Below are 16,120 nucleotides of genomic sequence, written 5' to 3' on the forward strand. Positions count from 1 at the left end.
CCTGCAGTCTGAACGTGGTCTAAAATATCTTGTTTACCAGGGAATCATTACTGTTTGTCCTGTGATCGCAGTTTAATGGGCTGACCTTGGAAATCCTGTAGCCATGTGTGGGGATGGTTTAGATTTTGTTCTTTAAAGGAATTATATACAATGTACATTTATTGTTTTCCATTCTAATTTAACTGTTTTTCTTTTATTATGTTTTCTTTTGCAGTGTTTTATAGGTCAGGAAGGTTCCTGCAGTAATGAATTTTTCTTGTCTTGTTTTATATGTAGATTTTGTTGTGTGTAAACCCCAGCAAGAGTTGCTGCTAATGGGGATCCATATAAAGAATAAAGAATAATAGAATAAGTAATTACAATGCCATGTCTTTGTCCTTTGTACTCATAGATCTTTGGCTTTTTCGTTTGTTTTTAGAACATATTTTGTAATTCACAAAATGCAATCCACAAATTCATTTAGTAGACTACTGTACTCTGACATCTGGTGTAATTGTGGGGGACAATCTTGTGCAGCATGGGTGACACATACAGTACAGTAATTGCCATTTGATTTTTTCATTTAATACGTTCAAATCAGCTGTAAAGCGCTTATGCTCTTCACAGCTGGAAATAATGGTTGTGGTAGCCTAGACCTATCTCTTGTTGTCTTTGTTCTACTCTGCATGTCGCACAAGAAACATGCAGGCATTCACTCTGGTATTGATCAAATAAAAACCACAAAATTGAAGCACCCCCTGTACAGCCTTGTTGCGTGGTGCCCTTGAAGGAATGTTATTCATTCTCATCCACACCCTGTTATGCTCTCAGAGGTCATTCTGCTTCAGATTTGTTGTTCTATCAGATGCATTTTGGAACACTGGTCCAAACAAACTGCTCAGTCCTGGACCAGCAATGTTTCCTGTCGAGCCACCTCCTTGGTTGCTGTGTGACAGACTGATGCAGTAATCGCAGCAGTTGTTGCTCTCAGGCTGTGCACTGCTGCTGGTATTACAGTCAATCATTAGAGCTGTATCCTCTCCAGATGGCTCCTGCCTTCCCTGGTCTCTATTGAATTGTCCATGTTTAGACTCCCCAGCAAGCTGCTCTTTGGCCATTTTCATGTCTTAATATTTAGAGTAGTGAACAAATCTAATTCAAAGCAGGACTCTTTCTGATGGACTAGCGATTGTCATGGGAGATAGTGTGTTGAAATTACATTTTTAGGGTCTACCTAGTGATCTAGAAAGGGTTATAAAATAAATAAGATTCAACAGAGAGTCACATAAGTGAGTAGCTTCTCATTGCTCCTCTCTCAGAGGTAGAGCCATCCATGCTTGTAAGCAGAGTTAATGAGGAGCTGGCTGTATTTGAGTGTTTGCACGAGGATCCTAGTGAAAAATGTGCTCTCACACTACTGTAAGCTCAGGGATTATCATTATCCTCCTGGGTTTCATCATGTGGTTTCCTCAGTGCGTACTCTCTGAAGTGACGTTACTGTGTTGCTACTCACAATCAGTCCTCTACTAGCTTTGGCTTTTTTGGCAGAGGTGGACCTTGCAAAGCTTCCACAAAAATACAGAAATGTTATGCACACAACCTATATGTGTGTGGATGGGTGTTGTTACCTGTGAGTCTTCATTGTGAGCCCACAGCGTTGTCAGTCTGGGATCTCAAGCTGCTTGTCTACAAGAGAGTATCTGTGAAAGAGCTGGATGACAAAAACTTGGTGGGGATTCTCTGCCAGCCTGTATAGAGAAGAGCTCATGCAGCGCCATTACCCCTTCCTCTTTGTGCTTGTATTTCTCACTTTGTATGAAGAAAAAACTGAGGGAAGGAAAGGAGCTGTTGGAGAAGAACCCATGGCCATGACAGAGCCCCAGTCACAGACGGGCTCATTCACAACTCCATCATTACAGAAAATTTACTTCTCAGACATTCTCTGCTCCAGTTCAGAAAGGGGCCTGTGGATGAGCTGTGAATCTTGAACACAAAAAAATCCCTTGTTTCCAAGTGTGGCTGAGATTTGAATCGTGTCAGTGTGACGGTTTGAACTTTTGCCTTCATATCCAGCTGTAGAAAGAAATAGTAAAGTTCTTTTAGTTTTGAAGTAGGATTCGAAATGTAGTGGAGTGGAAACACTTAGGTGTAAGGCCGGGTGATGTAGCTGAAAATATAATTAAAAAATCATAATAAAATGTTTAATTCAGTTGATAATTAATAATTATAGATCAGACTTATTTTTAATAAAGACCAGGTGAAAAAAACTACCATTTTAATGTTAATGTTCTATCATATGTTGTTGCTGAGTACCTCTCCATCGTGGACTGCCTGTGGATTGTTTCTTGAAATGTAACAGATGTAGGTCATGACTCCATTATCAAGGAATATGTGATGTTTATGAGCCAGGGCGTGTGCGCTTTGTGCTTTCGTGGCAGTTTTCATTTATTGCATTTTCACATCGATATTCTATTGAATAATTATCTTATTGCTATTGATGAAGTGTCTAGTGCCGATACATGCTATTGTTTTTTTGCCCAGGCCTAATTAATCATTTAGTTGACCACCGTACAATTTATCTGCCATTGCTTTGATAATCAATTAATTGTTTCAGTCCATTTTTAAGAAAAAAATACCAAAAAGTCCACTTCCAGTTTCTCAAACATGAATATTTGGTGATTATTGTAGTCTTCTATGATATTGATCATAATAACTAATAAGCAATTTGAATATACCAACTTGGGTGTTTAATTTTCAATTAAAGGACAAAAGTATTCAACAGATTTAATTAATTGATATTGAAAATAGTTAGTCGCGGCCCTAGAATATACTAACATCAGTACTTGGGAACTTGAATCTATGCTTAAATCTATATATATGCCCATATTCTCTAGTAGAGGTGGGTTGGCTTTGAATGTGTCACAGACCAATACTTGTTTAATAAATAAATAATAATAATAATAACAACTAGATTTTTGGTCTATAATGTGATTAAGTAAGAGGCAAAGAGCCTCCTGGGTAAAGATGGTCTTATTTATCATGTTCATCCCTCTCCCTGTTGAAGCCAAGGTCAAGGAAGAGGAGAAACACTCTGCAGTATCAGTCTCTTTCCTCTTTTGCACATATGAGTCTCAGAATACCTGAATTGATTCACCCTAATTGCAGTATGTGACAAAACACCCACTGATTTGTCTCACAGTGAAGTCTGCTGCTTCTGGGGGAGAGTGCAAGCCAGGAGAAGAGCGAATAATGATGCTGCAGTGGAATGTCATGTTCTATGTTTTGGCTCGGCTTCTGTTATTCCTGACGATTAGAAAGATTTGCACTTATTTCCGTTTTTTTCCGCTGAAAGGTTAGGTCGCTTGTCTTCGTCGTTCAGCTAATTCTACACACACTGCAATCAGGCAGAACCTTTCATATGCTTAACCCTTTAATATCAGAACAGCAAGGAAGAAGAATGAGGAGCTACTGAGGCAGCATAACAGTATAACACGCATTCAATTTCACAAGTAAAAATGTCCCCAAGGAGATAATTGTGAGGATTTGTTCCGTATCTTGTGTGTTCTACCTCTGACACTCCCTCTTCATGTATTCAAGCATGACTGTTTTATGAGAGGACATTTTAATAACCTTCTATTGACACGGTATATAACACAGGCCACCTATTTAGGATATTAGCCTGCGGTATGACTTTACACACTCTGAACCTCACATAATGTTTCTACTTCTGTATTTTCCAGGTGTATAGGTCGGCGAGACCGTTATACTACCCAGCAAGATGGTGGCTTTGTCGCTGAAGATCTGTGTCCGCCAGTGCAATGTGGTGAAAACGATGCAGTTTGAACCATCCACGCCTGTGTACGATGCCTGCAGGATCATCAGAGAGAGAGTACCAGAAGCTCAGACAGGACAAGGTTGGTGGATGACTCAGAGAATGTAATTTACATAATGGAAATCTGTAAGCATCAACATTTGCATGCCGTGTTTCACTTTGTGTTTCAGCTTCAGATTATGGCCTCTTCCTGTCTGACGATGATCCCAGGAAAGGAATCTGGCTTGAATCTGGAAGAACCCTGGATTACTACATGCTGCGAAATGGAGTAAGATTAAGTCATGTAGTTTGGGGTTGAGAACTGTCAGTGTCACTCATCTCTTAAAGTGATTTACATTTTTTAGTGGGAGCTGAGATGTTTGCCTCCATGCTTGATGGGAGCGACTGCTAGTTTACTGTCCGGCGGGGGTTGTGGATGTCATTCTGCTTCCTCTCCTATTTTCTCAGGATGTCTTGGAGTATAAGAAGAAACAAAGGCCCCAAAAGATCAAAATGCTGGACGGTGCAGTTAAAACCATCATGGTGGATGACTCAAAAACAGTTGGGGAGCTGCTTGTCACCATATGCAGCAGAATAGGTAAGTGATACTCTGCAAGTACTGCTACTATGAATTTTTTCAAGCCATTGTAGAAGACTTGAATTATTTATCTTCTATTTTATTTTTAGTCCATGGCATACCACTTGACTTCATACTACGTTACATTATGTCATTAAATTCATATTTAAACAGCAACATTTGTTACTTTGGAGTATTCATGTACGCTTGATAAAGTCCTAATCACTTTTTGTTTAGAGCGCAGTGGGCATGATTTATCAAGCACAAACAAGCTTGTTTCTAATAAATGCTGAAGTGTTCTTCCTAAGGGCAAAACCGTGCCATCCTTGCCTGTCACAGAGGTGTTCCCTAAGCAGTATATTTCAATTATAATGGGCTGCTATCAAGCTCAATTGGGTGAGGAGGAGAGGGATGTGTGTCTGGCAGATAGCTTTATTGGAAAATGTTTGTTTAGAGTCGGTCTTTCTGCTTGGCTTCCTCTCCTCCTCGTCTCCCATTTTAGTTTTCTGGCTCTGTACCAGCTTTCCTTCACTTCTGTTTGAAAGCAGAGAGAAAGAGATAAAAAGAGAGTGCCAGAGAATTACAGAAACACTTTCTGTATCATGGCATTAGTTGTTGTGCCGGTTTAAGGTGTCTCCTCCTCTGAGAATTCCCTGGCTTATTTGCCCCCCTCGCAGGAATCACCAACTATGAGGAGTACTCCCTGATTCAAGAGGTGACGGAGGAAAAGAAGGAGGATGGAATGGGGACACTGAAGAAAGACCGAACGCTGCTGCTACGAGATGAGCGGAAGATGGAAAAGCTTAAAGCCAAACTCCACACGGATGATGACTGTGAGTGTGAGCTTTCAAAAGCCTCCAGAGGTGTTTCTGATATCTTGATGGCTTTAAGCCCTTTTCTTATTTTCACATATTTTATTGCCGGACTCCACGGCATCATTTGGACGTGTGCTTTATCACCAAAGTATAATTTATTGCATGAACATATCAAAGTTTAATGAAATTACCACTGTTATCTTTTCCCTAGAGGACACCAATTAAATTTTGAAACATGCGAATATATAAATCACCCTCCAACTTTGGCTGAAAACTAGCTTTAGTCTCAGCAGAAAATAATGCAAATGACGCTGTTTATGTCCCGTCAAGATTTTCCCTTCCCCCGTGATTAATTTGGTAGATTGTCTGTCATCATCAGTATCCTCCTCTAGTAACATCTTTGTAAAGTGAGTGTCTATTCATTTCAGTGCATGTGATAACTGAGTGTGTGTATTGATTGGCAGTGAACTGGCTGGACCACAGCAGGACATTCAGAGAGCAGGGAGTGGAAGAAAGCGAGACTCTGCTGCTCAGGCGCAAGTTCTTCTATTCGGACCAGAACGTGGACTCGAGGGACCCTGTCCAGCTAAACCTGCTCTATGTTCAGGTAAACTAGTTACACACACCTTTTATGCTGGTGTAGCAAAAAACAGAAGAGAAAGAGGATGACCTACTGTACTCACACATTTTTTGCTGTTACAGCGCAACCTGCAAAATGAGGCCCAGCATGTGAATTACACAGCAAATGTTTGGGGTGTTGTTTTAAAAAATAAATGTGTTTTAAAGAAGTGCTCCACCCTAAAACATGTTTTTGAGCTGCGACTGAATTATATGACTGTACTATGATGTACTATGGTTTTAAAATTGACATTGTTACCAAATGTATGAAAATCTGCTTGTTGTGGGTTGAAAATAGCTCAACATGCCCTCTACTGTTTTAAATCAGCCAGAACTTTGCAAGGCCGATGCTGAGATAGCGTCATTTTGGATTACTTTACATCATGACATTTATTTTTTTTTTAAAGTGTTAACACCCTCTAATCAGAGGAGGGCAGCCCACCTCCCCCAGTCTCTGCTTTGAGTGGAAGTGTGTAAATGGTAAATGGACCTTGATTGTACTTGATTGTATAGCGCCTTTTGACCACTCAAAGCGGTTTTACACTACATGCCACATTTGCCCTTTCACACACATTCACACACCGATGACGCAGGATCGGAGCAATTTGGGGTTCAGTATCTCGAACCGGCAACCTTCCGATTAGTGGACGACCCGCTCTACCTCTGAGCCGCAGCTACCCAAAACCACTGCACTCATTTTCAGATGTGTACTGATCGAGATACATCATTCACAGGAGTTTATGCTAGTTTTTGCTCTACTTACTATTTTTCTAATCTGGCGCAGTGGTTCGGACTGTAGAAACAACAGCAACAACGGACTCTTGTGTTTCCAGTGAGTGTGACAGCATCTGCTCTGGTTAGCTCTGATTACCAGCTTATTGTTCCCGCTACACTGCGGTCGGTGTCAAGGTCATGTCCTTTGCAGGTCTCTGATGCATTTTTTTATTTGCTGAGAGGAAGGGAGCTGGCAGAATTGAAGGGTGTAGTTAAATTTGAAAAAGAGTGTAATTAGGCTCAATAGCTATGTTGTTGTCTGCATCTAAGTTTTGCCCAGGTCTGGACTGACTGAAATGTGGGTAGTTCAGATGTGGTCCAGACAGGTTTGACTTGGTTTATACTGCACACTGGCACGACATTATAAGTCCTTGCACTTGAAGGCAAAGCTTTAATTGCAGATTGAAAAGTTCTTTCAAATTTTGTCTGGCATTGACATATGATCATCTTATAAAGCTGTTAAACATTCAGCAGACGTAGAATTAGCATACATTTCTCCACCTGACATACTGTCCAATATTCACTCTCCTTTAAGATGCATTCTTGTCTTCAATAACTCCTCAGAAATGTGTCCAGCTCTTAAAAATGCTAATCTATAGAATATATCTATTAGATTCAGATTTTCAGACATATATGGTGTCCAATCCCCGATGCAATTTCAAATGTGGTTCTGTGGGTTTGAACAATGACTGATGATTATAGTTCATGATGTTTATGAGGATTAGGAATTTTCATTTACATTTCATTCAGTGTATGTCTAGTTGGAGTTACTTTTTCTCTCTCTCTATGTCTGTGTGTGTGTGTGTGTGTCTGTGTTTGTGTGTACTCAGCAGTGCTAGTTCTACCAGTTTTATAAACCGAGGGAGCCGTGCTAGCACCGGGGGGGTTCCCTGAGGGGGGTCAGCTGAGTCCGGTACAGCACTAGTCACAGTTGAAGGCAGTTATGCACACATAACTGCCTTCACATTAGCCCCTTCAGCCAGGGTAGGAGGGCTCCCCACTGACACCTGGACTCAAGCGCATACAGAAACACGCACGCATATACGCATATAGAGGGAGAGCATGGGAGAGAGTTAGGAAAGTGTACTTATAGAAATGGATGCAACATACTATTCAAAAGAAATGCATTAACAATACGATTGTTGCATGCTCTCCCACATAAAGTCTCAGCAAAAACAACACTCACTTAGAGATACCATGTCTGAAATATCTATAGTTATTCATATTTGACTCATCTTTTTAGTCCCTGCTACGTTAGGAGTTCCTGAATATGTTCATAAAAGACACCCAGCCACCCACCTCCCTGTCTGCTCCTGCTGCTCTCCTCCCTTCTATCTGACTGTTCCTGTTTTTGCCTCTATTTTTTTTACCCTCCGTTTCCTTCTCTTACAGTTTGCCTGTCTCCACTCCCTCTCCATCTCCTACACATTCTGACATAATCGTGCACATCCCCACCCTGTTACCCTGGCACACATTACAGCACAGTGCATATCATGCTCTCCTCTCAACACAGACTCATATTTCCTTTCACAATAACAACCCCGCCCCCTGCCCCCGCCTCCCTTTGCCTCTTTGTTGCCCTTCCTCATCTATCTTTCCCTCGTTCTCTGCCTGACACACACTCGGATTGTTACACAGGCAGATCACAGAGACTCTTCACATGGCAGTGGCTCTAATTTGTCACTGTGTTAAAAAGGCCAAACAGAGCCAGAAGAGAGATCTTTAGCTGAGTGGAACATACCCCAGGCTTCTCTTTGACTTTTTTTTTCTCCTTTTCTTTTTTTATAAATCTTTTTACTCCCTCCATTTTCCTCTTTAACATCCTTCATCATTCACAATTCTTGTAATTCTCTGAAACTCAGCAGGGTTGAGTAATTGAATTCAGATGGTGAAGATGATGACATTATTGCTGGCATTTCTTTGACAGAGGATCCCTGCGAATCAGCGATGATCTCAAATGTTTATTAATGATTTGAAGCTTCCATTGTTTTAAACCCACACACACACACACACATACACACACACATAATGTAATGAAGCTCTGCCAGTAACAGACTAATCTCCTTTACTGCTCTGCCACTCCCTCTCTGTCATGTATTTGTGCTAAGGCCAGGATAAACCTCTGTAGCAATAGCAGTCACCCTGTGTGTCCTGCTCTTCTGCTGTTACGATTCTGTAAATATACTAATTGTACCAGGAGAGAGCATAGTTTAAAGGACAGATGAAGACTTCAAAATAATATCCTGCTGTATATAAGGACTTGCTATCCTTTCAGAATGTAGCATTATTTCATCATGTTTTTTTTCCATCAGTAGTTCTGTAAGAGCTTGTGGTAGCATTTTAAGAGCTTATGAAGCATTTTTGCTTTATTGAAAAATGAACAATACAATAGGATTTGTCTTAATAAAACTGTGTTGTCTAGCTCATGAAGCTGTTGAATATTCCTTTACTCGCTAATTTATTAGCAACCGTCCTGATCAAACACTGTGTGCATTAGTCGCTGTAGAGTATCCCTATGTCAGCATTTATTTTTAAGGCTGTATTATACTCTGTGTGCTCTGCTGGGCCGTGGTGGACTGGTTGACCTCTGTGTTTTAGCCTCAGGCTGTATGTGTCACAGCTTCGGATGTCTTGTGCTTCGCTTCCACTCATGCATCTCTACTAGAATGTCCTAGAACCAGCGCCTGTATCACTTGCCATATCCGCTACGAGAAAATCAGGGTCTGCCCTCACAGTCTTGTCTGTCAACAGTCATGGCTAGTTATTGATCTGGCCAGTTGTTTGACCAAATAGAGACACGTAAATTGGCTGCTTAATCTGAGGTTTGCCAATAATGAATTCAATATCTGGTTATCACTGTATGAAACAATAGCAATGCCAAACTGAATGATATATGTATATTGCTAGCAAAGCAATGAGCGTTTGATGTGGCCATTACTTAATCTGATTGTGTTTTGATCATATGGATCATATAAGTCCTGCTTGCTTTATCTGATTGGCATCAGCTGTTTTATTCATGCTTCACAATCACTGGCTTATTCATAGCTGTGTGGCTGTCAGCTGACTAGTAACTTACAGTTGTCTTTGTGCGGGTGTACAGCCTGCTGACAAAGTCTGCGGCTCATCTCCCCTCACCACAGACCATTTGCCTAAAATTGTCAATTCCCTGATGTAAATAAGATATGATATTTACCTGGAACATAGAGAAACTGGTTATTTACCTCATTGTATACATGATTCTCAAACTGTCATTTCCGGATCGACTTCAGTTCACTCAGCAGTTGAGAATGGACCCCCCCTTAGTTTCTGCCTGGCCACTGTTGCATTTACCACTCTGCTGGATATAGGCTCCCTCACCTTATTACCAGTAATGGAAGATGATAGCAACAACCGATAAAACGTATTCTATTGCATTACCGGTGTTAAATCTTCACTTTAATTTTCGACGCATCTGCAAAATCTGGATACTGGTGTTTGTTCAGGTTTCTGAAACTAAATTTGCATACGCAAACAGATAACCAGGATACACCAAAAAATGATAATAACATACTAGTGTGAATAACACAAAGCATTGGTATCTACCGTAGCTGTGCTATACTCTACATTTTCTGTGTATCTGTGGGGCTTATAAACTCCAAACTCTCTTGTAGCCTAAATAAGTTTTCTAAATAACTGGGGCACTTGGGTAAATTCATTATACTCTATAACTAATCTGTGTCCACCAAGCAATACTTACTTTAAAAATATAACCCTTAAATCTTATTCTTCCATTACTCCTTGCATCTTACTCACACAATAATACCATCTTGTGAATAGTGTGTACCAGAGTGAATGGCATGTGTGAGGGCTAATTTTAGAGTGTCTTCTTGTATTAAGTAAGAGCTTATGTACTCCACTGTGAATTGCACTGGGGAAGGGACTTGATTGTGAGTGGAGGAGATTGTTGTCCTCATTACAGCCGTAAGCTGCTGCTTAGTTTTTCATTGATGTAATGGGACGTAAGAAGGAATCCACACAGTGCACCGATATGCTAATGCTAAAAGCACTGATGGAGCCTTTCTCACTGTCACCGAGGCCTCTCAGCTTTTGGAGCCATTAATTTTGCAGCAGTGAGCTAGAAAGAGGTAGTGAGAGAGGACAGAAAGAGAGAGAGGGCAGAGCTGACTACCCCCTGGAGAAAACAGCACACATTGACAACCATTTGAAAGATGTCAACAAAGGCTTCTCCCTTTCCATCTACCTAAATGGTGAAGATAATGTAGACAGCCTGGCTGAAAATGCATTGAAACATAAGTGATGTCTCAGCAGCTCCAAAGGGGCATAGGCCTTTTTTTCCTTTTTTTTTCTCACTGAAAAAAAAAAACATATTGAGGGCCATTCTGTAATGCAGATGGAATATTGTGAAAGACTGATTTCTGTAATGTGTTTTCCTTTTTAATAACATGTAATGGGCTGTGATGACAAATTGTTGGAGCCGCTACATTTGAAGCCAGCAGAATGGCGTTTATTGTCACAAACAAATCTTATCTGGCTCCCCTGTGTGCATGAGTCTCAGTTACGATGTCCCTGCTCTAGAAATACACTTAGTCATTCACCTGGAAGACATCCTCTCTGAAGCCACACTGCATTCAAAGCGCACAATGAAGTGCTCATTATGGAGCTCTGTTGGGTGTTAGGTGAATTTTGTGTAATTCTCGTGCCTTTGTAGTTCTATCCTTTTTGCTGGATGTGTGTTTCTGCCTCTCACTTACACCTCCCACCTCTGATCATGTCTCCTCCAGGCAAGGGATGATATATTGAATGGATCCCACCCTGTCTCCTTTGATAAGGCCTGTGAGTTTGCAGGGATCCAGGCTCAGATCCAGTTCGGACCCCACGCGGAGCACAAACACAAGCCCGGATTCCTGGAGTAAGTTTTTCCTATCCAAGAGATGCATTAACACCAACATTCACAATAACTGTACAGCATGTTATGCTTTCATATGTTCAGGTCACAGCTGTACATATACAGTGGTTATCTCCTGCTTCAGCACTGGCTGTTGCTTCAGGGATTTCCTCCAGTGGAAAGCTCAGGGGTGATGTCAGCTGTTACAACTGTTTTCTGATATGTAGGCAGTAGGGCAAGAATGACCTCATATGTAGAGGTATGTTAATAGAAAAGGAAATGCCTGTAGCTCAAAAGGGTAACCATGTAAAAATGTCATTTATCTCTGTAGCCTGAAGGAGTTCCTACCAAAAGAGTACATCAAGCAGAGAGGGTCCGAGAAGAAAATATTCCAAGTATGTACATTACAATGCTGGAATGTTGCATTTAAAGAAAATAATGTGTTTGAAACTGGGGGTGGCCCATGGGAATTATAGTAATTGGTTCTCTGTTGAGGCATAAATTGACAAAATATAAAACATGTAGATCACCTAATGTAACATAACATATGTAATATCTAAGGAGGTGAACTGCTGTTTTTGATCAGGAACATAAAAACTGTGGAGAGATGACGGAGATTGAGGCAAAAGTAAAGTATGTGAAGCTCGCCAGGTCCCTGCAGACATATGGAGTTTCCTTCTTCCTGGTGAAGGTAAGAGCTGGAACCATGCTAAATGACGTGTATTGCAGGTATTGGATTTATAAGCACAGCAGACAATATGCTCACATTGCCATAAAAAATATTTCCAACATTAAAGGATAATTATTATCATCATTTCTATTGTAGTCAACAAGTTTATTTTATGAGATCTTGAAATGCAGCTAAACCTCACTAAAAATAAGTCAGAGGAGACACAAGCAGTCAGATGATCATACAGATTGTAAATTAACCCCAAGTGAAGCCAAACCAAACAAAGTCAAATGGTAAAACCAAACCTTTGTAAAAGACTTCCTGTTTCAACTTTGACCTACAATGCTTGTATTAGTTGTGTGTAAAGAAGGATTGTTGGCGCCCGGTTAGCTCAAGTCGGTAGAGCTGGCGACCCATATACTGAGTTGCTGCAGCGGGCCCAGGGTTTGAATCCGACCTGTGGCCCTTTGCTGCATGTCATCCCCTCTCTCTACCCCCCTTTCCTGTCTATCTTTGGCTGTCCCTATCAATAAAAGCAATAAAAGGCCAAAAAAAAAAAAAAAACTTTAAGAAGGATTGTTATGCATTCCCATTGGCACTCACGTTTTGTTTTTAGCTCCAGACAAAGTGGTTGATAATCTTTTTTACAACTGTGATCATCTGATCGCTTATGTTCCTTGCCCACGTTTAACTTTGCTGTAGTAATGTTGCCACATTTGCAGGTCTTAGCAGTTAACTTACAGTACATACAGTACAATGTTACCATAACTGACAAATAAGGCAAATATGAAAATAAAATCTGAATCTTCCTACACTAATCATGGAGCAATCTCAATTTAACGATACATCTGGTTTTCGAAAACAGGCACGTAATGCTTCCGTACTAATGAGTGGCAGCTGTGATTAGAAAGCTGTTTGGATATGCTCTGTGCTGTCAAACAGGTATGAAAGCTTGTTGAAAACACCAAAAACCACATTATAACAACAAATCAGAAGCTTCAGAGTGGAAGCTTGTGCGTTTGCAGTTCAGCAGCCTACTCTGAAATACTTGTGACAATAGCAATTCTGTTCTGTTCTGGTTTGGCGAACACAAAAGTGGAATGGAAGTGCGGCATGTGAATGGGATGAAGTCGCACCAGCAGGTATTATAAAAGCACTCTGACAGCAGCCCATTTGGTTACAAACTTGCAGGAAAGAGGGGAAAAAAAGGAAGAGTACAGTTGTCTGCTGGAGTCTTAATGGATGATAAATGGAATGTTTGGCCCCGTAGTTAAAGCAGACTGCAGGGTTCAGATTATCTTTGTGTGTGTGTGTGTGTTTATGGCAGACTGCGTGTGCAACTACACGTACGAGCACTGTCAGTGTTCGATGAGGAGATGTAGTGATGGAGATTTCTTCAAGACTCTGTTAAATAATTCACTCCAGCTGCACTCTGCTCTTGATGCTAGCAGAGGCAAAAGCACAGACCTGGCTTTGTTGAGGCACATCTGAGAGTTTATTGTAACCTCCCATTTCTCGTCTGTCAGTCTTTAATCACTGCAGGTTCTAGGTTGGCAAGCCCTCTATTGCTGTAAACCTTACAGATATGGAAATACCGTACATGGAAAGTAAATAAGCCTGTATGTATGTGTGTGTTTGCTGCAGCCATGCATGCAGGTGTGTACAATAGAACACCCCCCCCCCCATTCCTATTGTGATCTTTTGCAGAAGCAGATTTTCCCAAGCAACAATCAAGGTTAAACAGTTTGAAATAATATAATACCTCAGCTGCCCACTTCAGATTAGAAAATCAGACTTCCTGCCTGAATACAGCCTTGATAATTGTGACGTTCAAGTAATGTAACCTAAAACAATGGAAGTTTTTAATAAACCTTAATACAAATATATCATGAACACTGGAATAATGTTATCTGCCCTTGTGCTTAAGAGCCCTGAACCTGGAAGCTGTTTTACTTATTGGCCTTTTGTGCGATTCTCAGAGCTCTGCATTTTGACCCAGTGATAAAAAAAAAAAACAATAGCCCACAGAGACATAAAATGTACGTATTCCAAACTCCCCCGTCTCTACAAACCGCTAATTTTTGTGTCGTCCTCTGCACCCCTGGAGGGGAGCCAAGTGTAGGCTCAGTCTCTGAAGTGAGCTGTAATAGATTTTCAGTGGGCAGAGAGTGGAGGGCACTGGAGCTGGTCAGGCAGAGAGCTGGTGGAAGCACCATGCTGGTGTGCTGACAGTGACTAAAGCCTGTGGAGACCCTGTTCAATAAAGCAGCAGTTAAACAAGCCTGAACTCTGCTGGGTCAGTTCACAGCTGCCCCTTCTCCTCTTCCATTTGGGGCTTTAAGCCATAGACACAGCATTTGTATTACGACAGCACCAGCAGAATGGCATAACGATTTTGCGTTTGCGCCTTTGAATGAATCATCTGTGTAGGTGTTTAGCACCGACATAACTGTTGTCTGATGTTTCCCTATCTGACAGGAAAAGATGAAGGGTAAAAATAAACTGGTCCCGCGGCTGCTGGGGATAACCAAGGAGTCAGTGATGCGAGTGGAAGAGAAGACGAAGGATGTGGTGCAGGAGTGGCCTCTGACAACTGTCAAGAGATGGGCTGCCTCCCCCAAAAGCTTCACCCTGGTACTGTGTGACTCTCTGCATCAAGTCCTCAGCATTACTTGGAAGAATCAGATGTTATACGCTCCTAATGCTGTGCACATATTCAGTTATTATGTGCATACTGTGATTTACACAGTTCTTCATCACATATTCAATCTCTTTCCCCTAGTTTCATTTTCCAACACAAACAGCATCCGAAAAATTATTTAGACCTCAGACTCCAATATTGAATGTATTCAGCACGCTAGCCGGCTATTTCATCTGAGTTAACAATAGATGCCCTGTGCAGTATTTGGATGTATTATTTATCTGAAAGCTTTTTCAATTTTCTTTACCAGCTATTGGAAACAGTACTGTCTGTTTTCCTCCCATATTGGAAAGGAGCAATGCATTTAAAGATTAATAGATTATGCAAATTTTAAAAATACTCTAAGGTATATTTGCCAACATTGATTTAACCCAAAAATATTCACCCTTGCATTTCTGTAGAATGCCTTGAAGTGAGTTTTGAGATTCACTACATCTAATATTTTTAATATTATCAGCTCTTTGGAGGAATAGGATGCGACATAGAAGCCAGTCAATTTTTCTTTTCATTAAGGGTGGAAATAATGAAGGTGTTGCCAAGTATATTCAGGCTGTGAGGCTCTTATTAGGTGCAGTATAGAATGTTTTAGCAATGCTAGATAGATGTCAAAATAGTTTGCCCTGAATCTCTGCTGTCTGCATTACAAAGGATTTCGGAGAGTACCAGGAGAGTTACTACTCTGTCCAGACTACAGAGGGAGAGCAGATATCCCAACTTATTGCTGGATACATTGATATCATTCTTAAGAAGGCAAGTAATTCCAAATCAAATGTAAAAATGAATTAATACAACATACTTATAATTCTCCATACATTTATCCTATATTGTTCACTGTGACATCTGTTTCTACAGAAGCAGAGTAAGGATCGCTTTGGCCTTGAGGGAGACGAGGAATCCACCATGCTGGAGGAATCGGTATCCCCTAAGAAGTGAGTAGTACACATGTGTTATCTACTCTATTGTATACTGACAATTCTGATTCAGCGAACACAGTCTAGTTATCCTTCATGAATTTTAACCTCACTGTGCACGTAATTACATTTCTGCCTGCCCATCATAGTACGTCCAAAAGAGGTAATGTTAGAATCAAACACAAATACAGCAACAACATAAAACTAACACCGTTCACAGTATTAAAGAATACAATTTGTTAAATTTGCTTTCTTGTACAATTTTTGTTTTTGCAAACCTAAACACAAAACCTGCCTCAGGGTAAAGCCACTAAATTATCATCTTATTTCCCAAAAGAAAGCTGCATCATTTAGTGTTAAGTTAAGATATCACGCAGGT

At 40.7% G+C, this 16,120-nt stretch overlaps 1 protein-coding gene across 5 annotated transcripts in view; it reads left to right on the top strand.

Annotated features, from left to right (window-relative positions):
* Positions 1-16,120, top strand: part of tln2b (talin 2b) — a 76,189-nt gene that overhangs the window by 27,419 nt on the left and 32,650 nt on the right. For all 5 annotated transcript variants that reach the window (XM_035665228.1, XM_035665231.1, XM_035665230.1 and 2 more), the window contains exons 2-12: positions 3,720-3,893; positions 3,982-4,079; positions 4,259-4,388; positions 5,045-5,200; positions 5,647-5,789; positions 11,356-11,483; positions 11,791-11,854; positions 12,046-12,150; positions 14,608-14,763; positions 15,479-15,580; positions 15,683-15,759. In XM_035665228.1, coding sequence (XP_035521121.1) covers positions 3,758-3,893; positions 3,982-4,079; positions 4,259-4,388; positions 5,045-5,200; positions 5,647-5,789; positions 11,356-11,483; positions 11,791-11,854; positions 12,046-12,150; positions 14,608-14,763; positions 15,479-15,580; positions 15,683-15,759 — 1,295 coding nt within the window. In that variant the 5' untranslated portion in view covers positions 3,720-3,757. The remainder of the gene's footprint in view (positions 1-3,719; positions 3,894-3,981; positions 4,080-4,258; positions 4,389-5,044; positions 5,201-5,646; positions 5,790-11,355; positions 11,484-11,790; positions 11,855-12,045; positions 12,151-14,607; positions 14,764-15,478; positions 15,581-15,682; positions 15,760-16,120) is intronic.

This window comes from Morone saxatilis, unplaced genomic scaffold, assembly GCF_004916995.1.
Source record: "Morone saxatilis isolate NCDOM2014 unplaced genomic scaffold, NCSU_SB_2.0 Contig2, whole genome shotgun sequence".
In the NCBI taxonomy this organism is placed as follows: Eukaryota; Metazoa; Chordata; class Actinopteri; family Moronidae; genus Morone; species Morone saxatilis.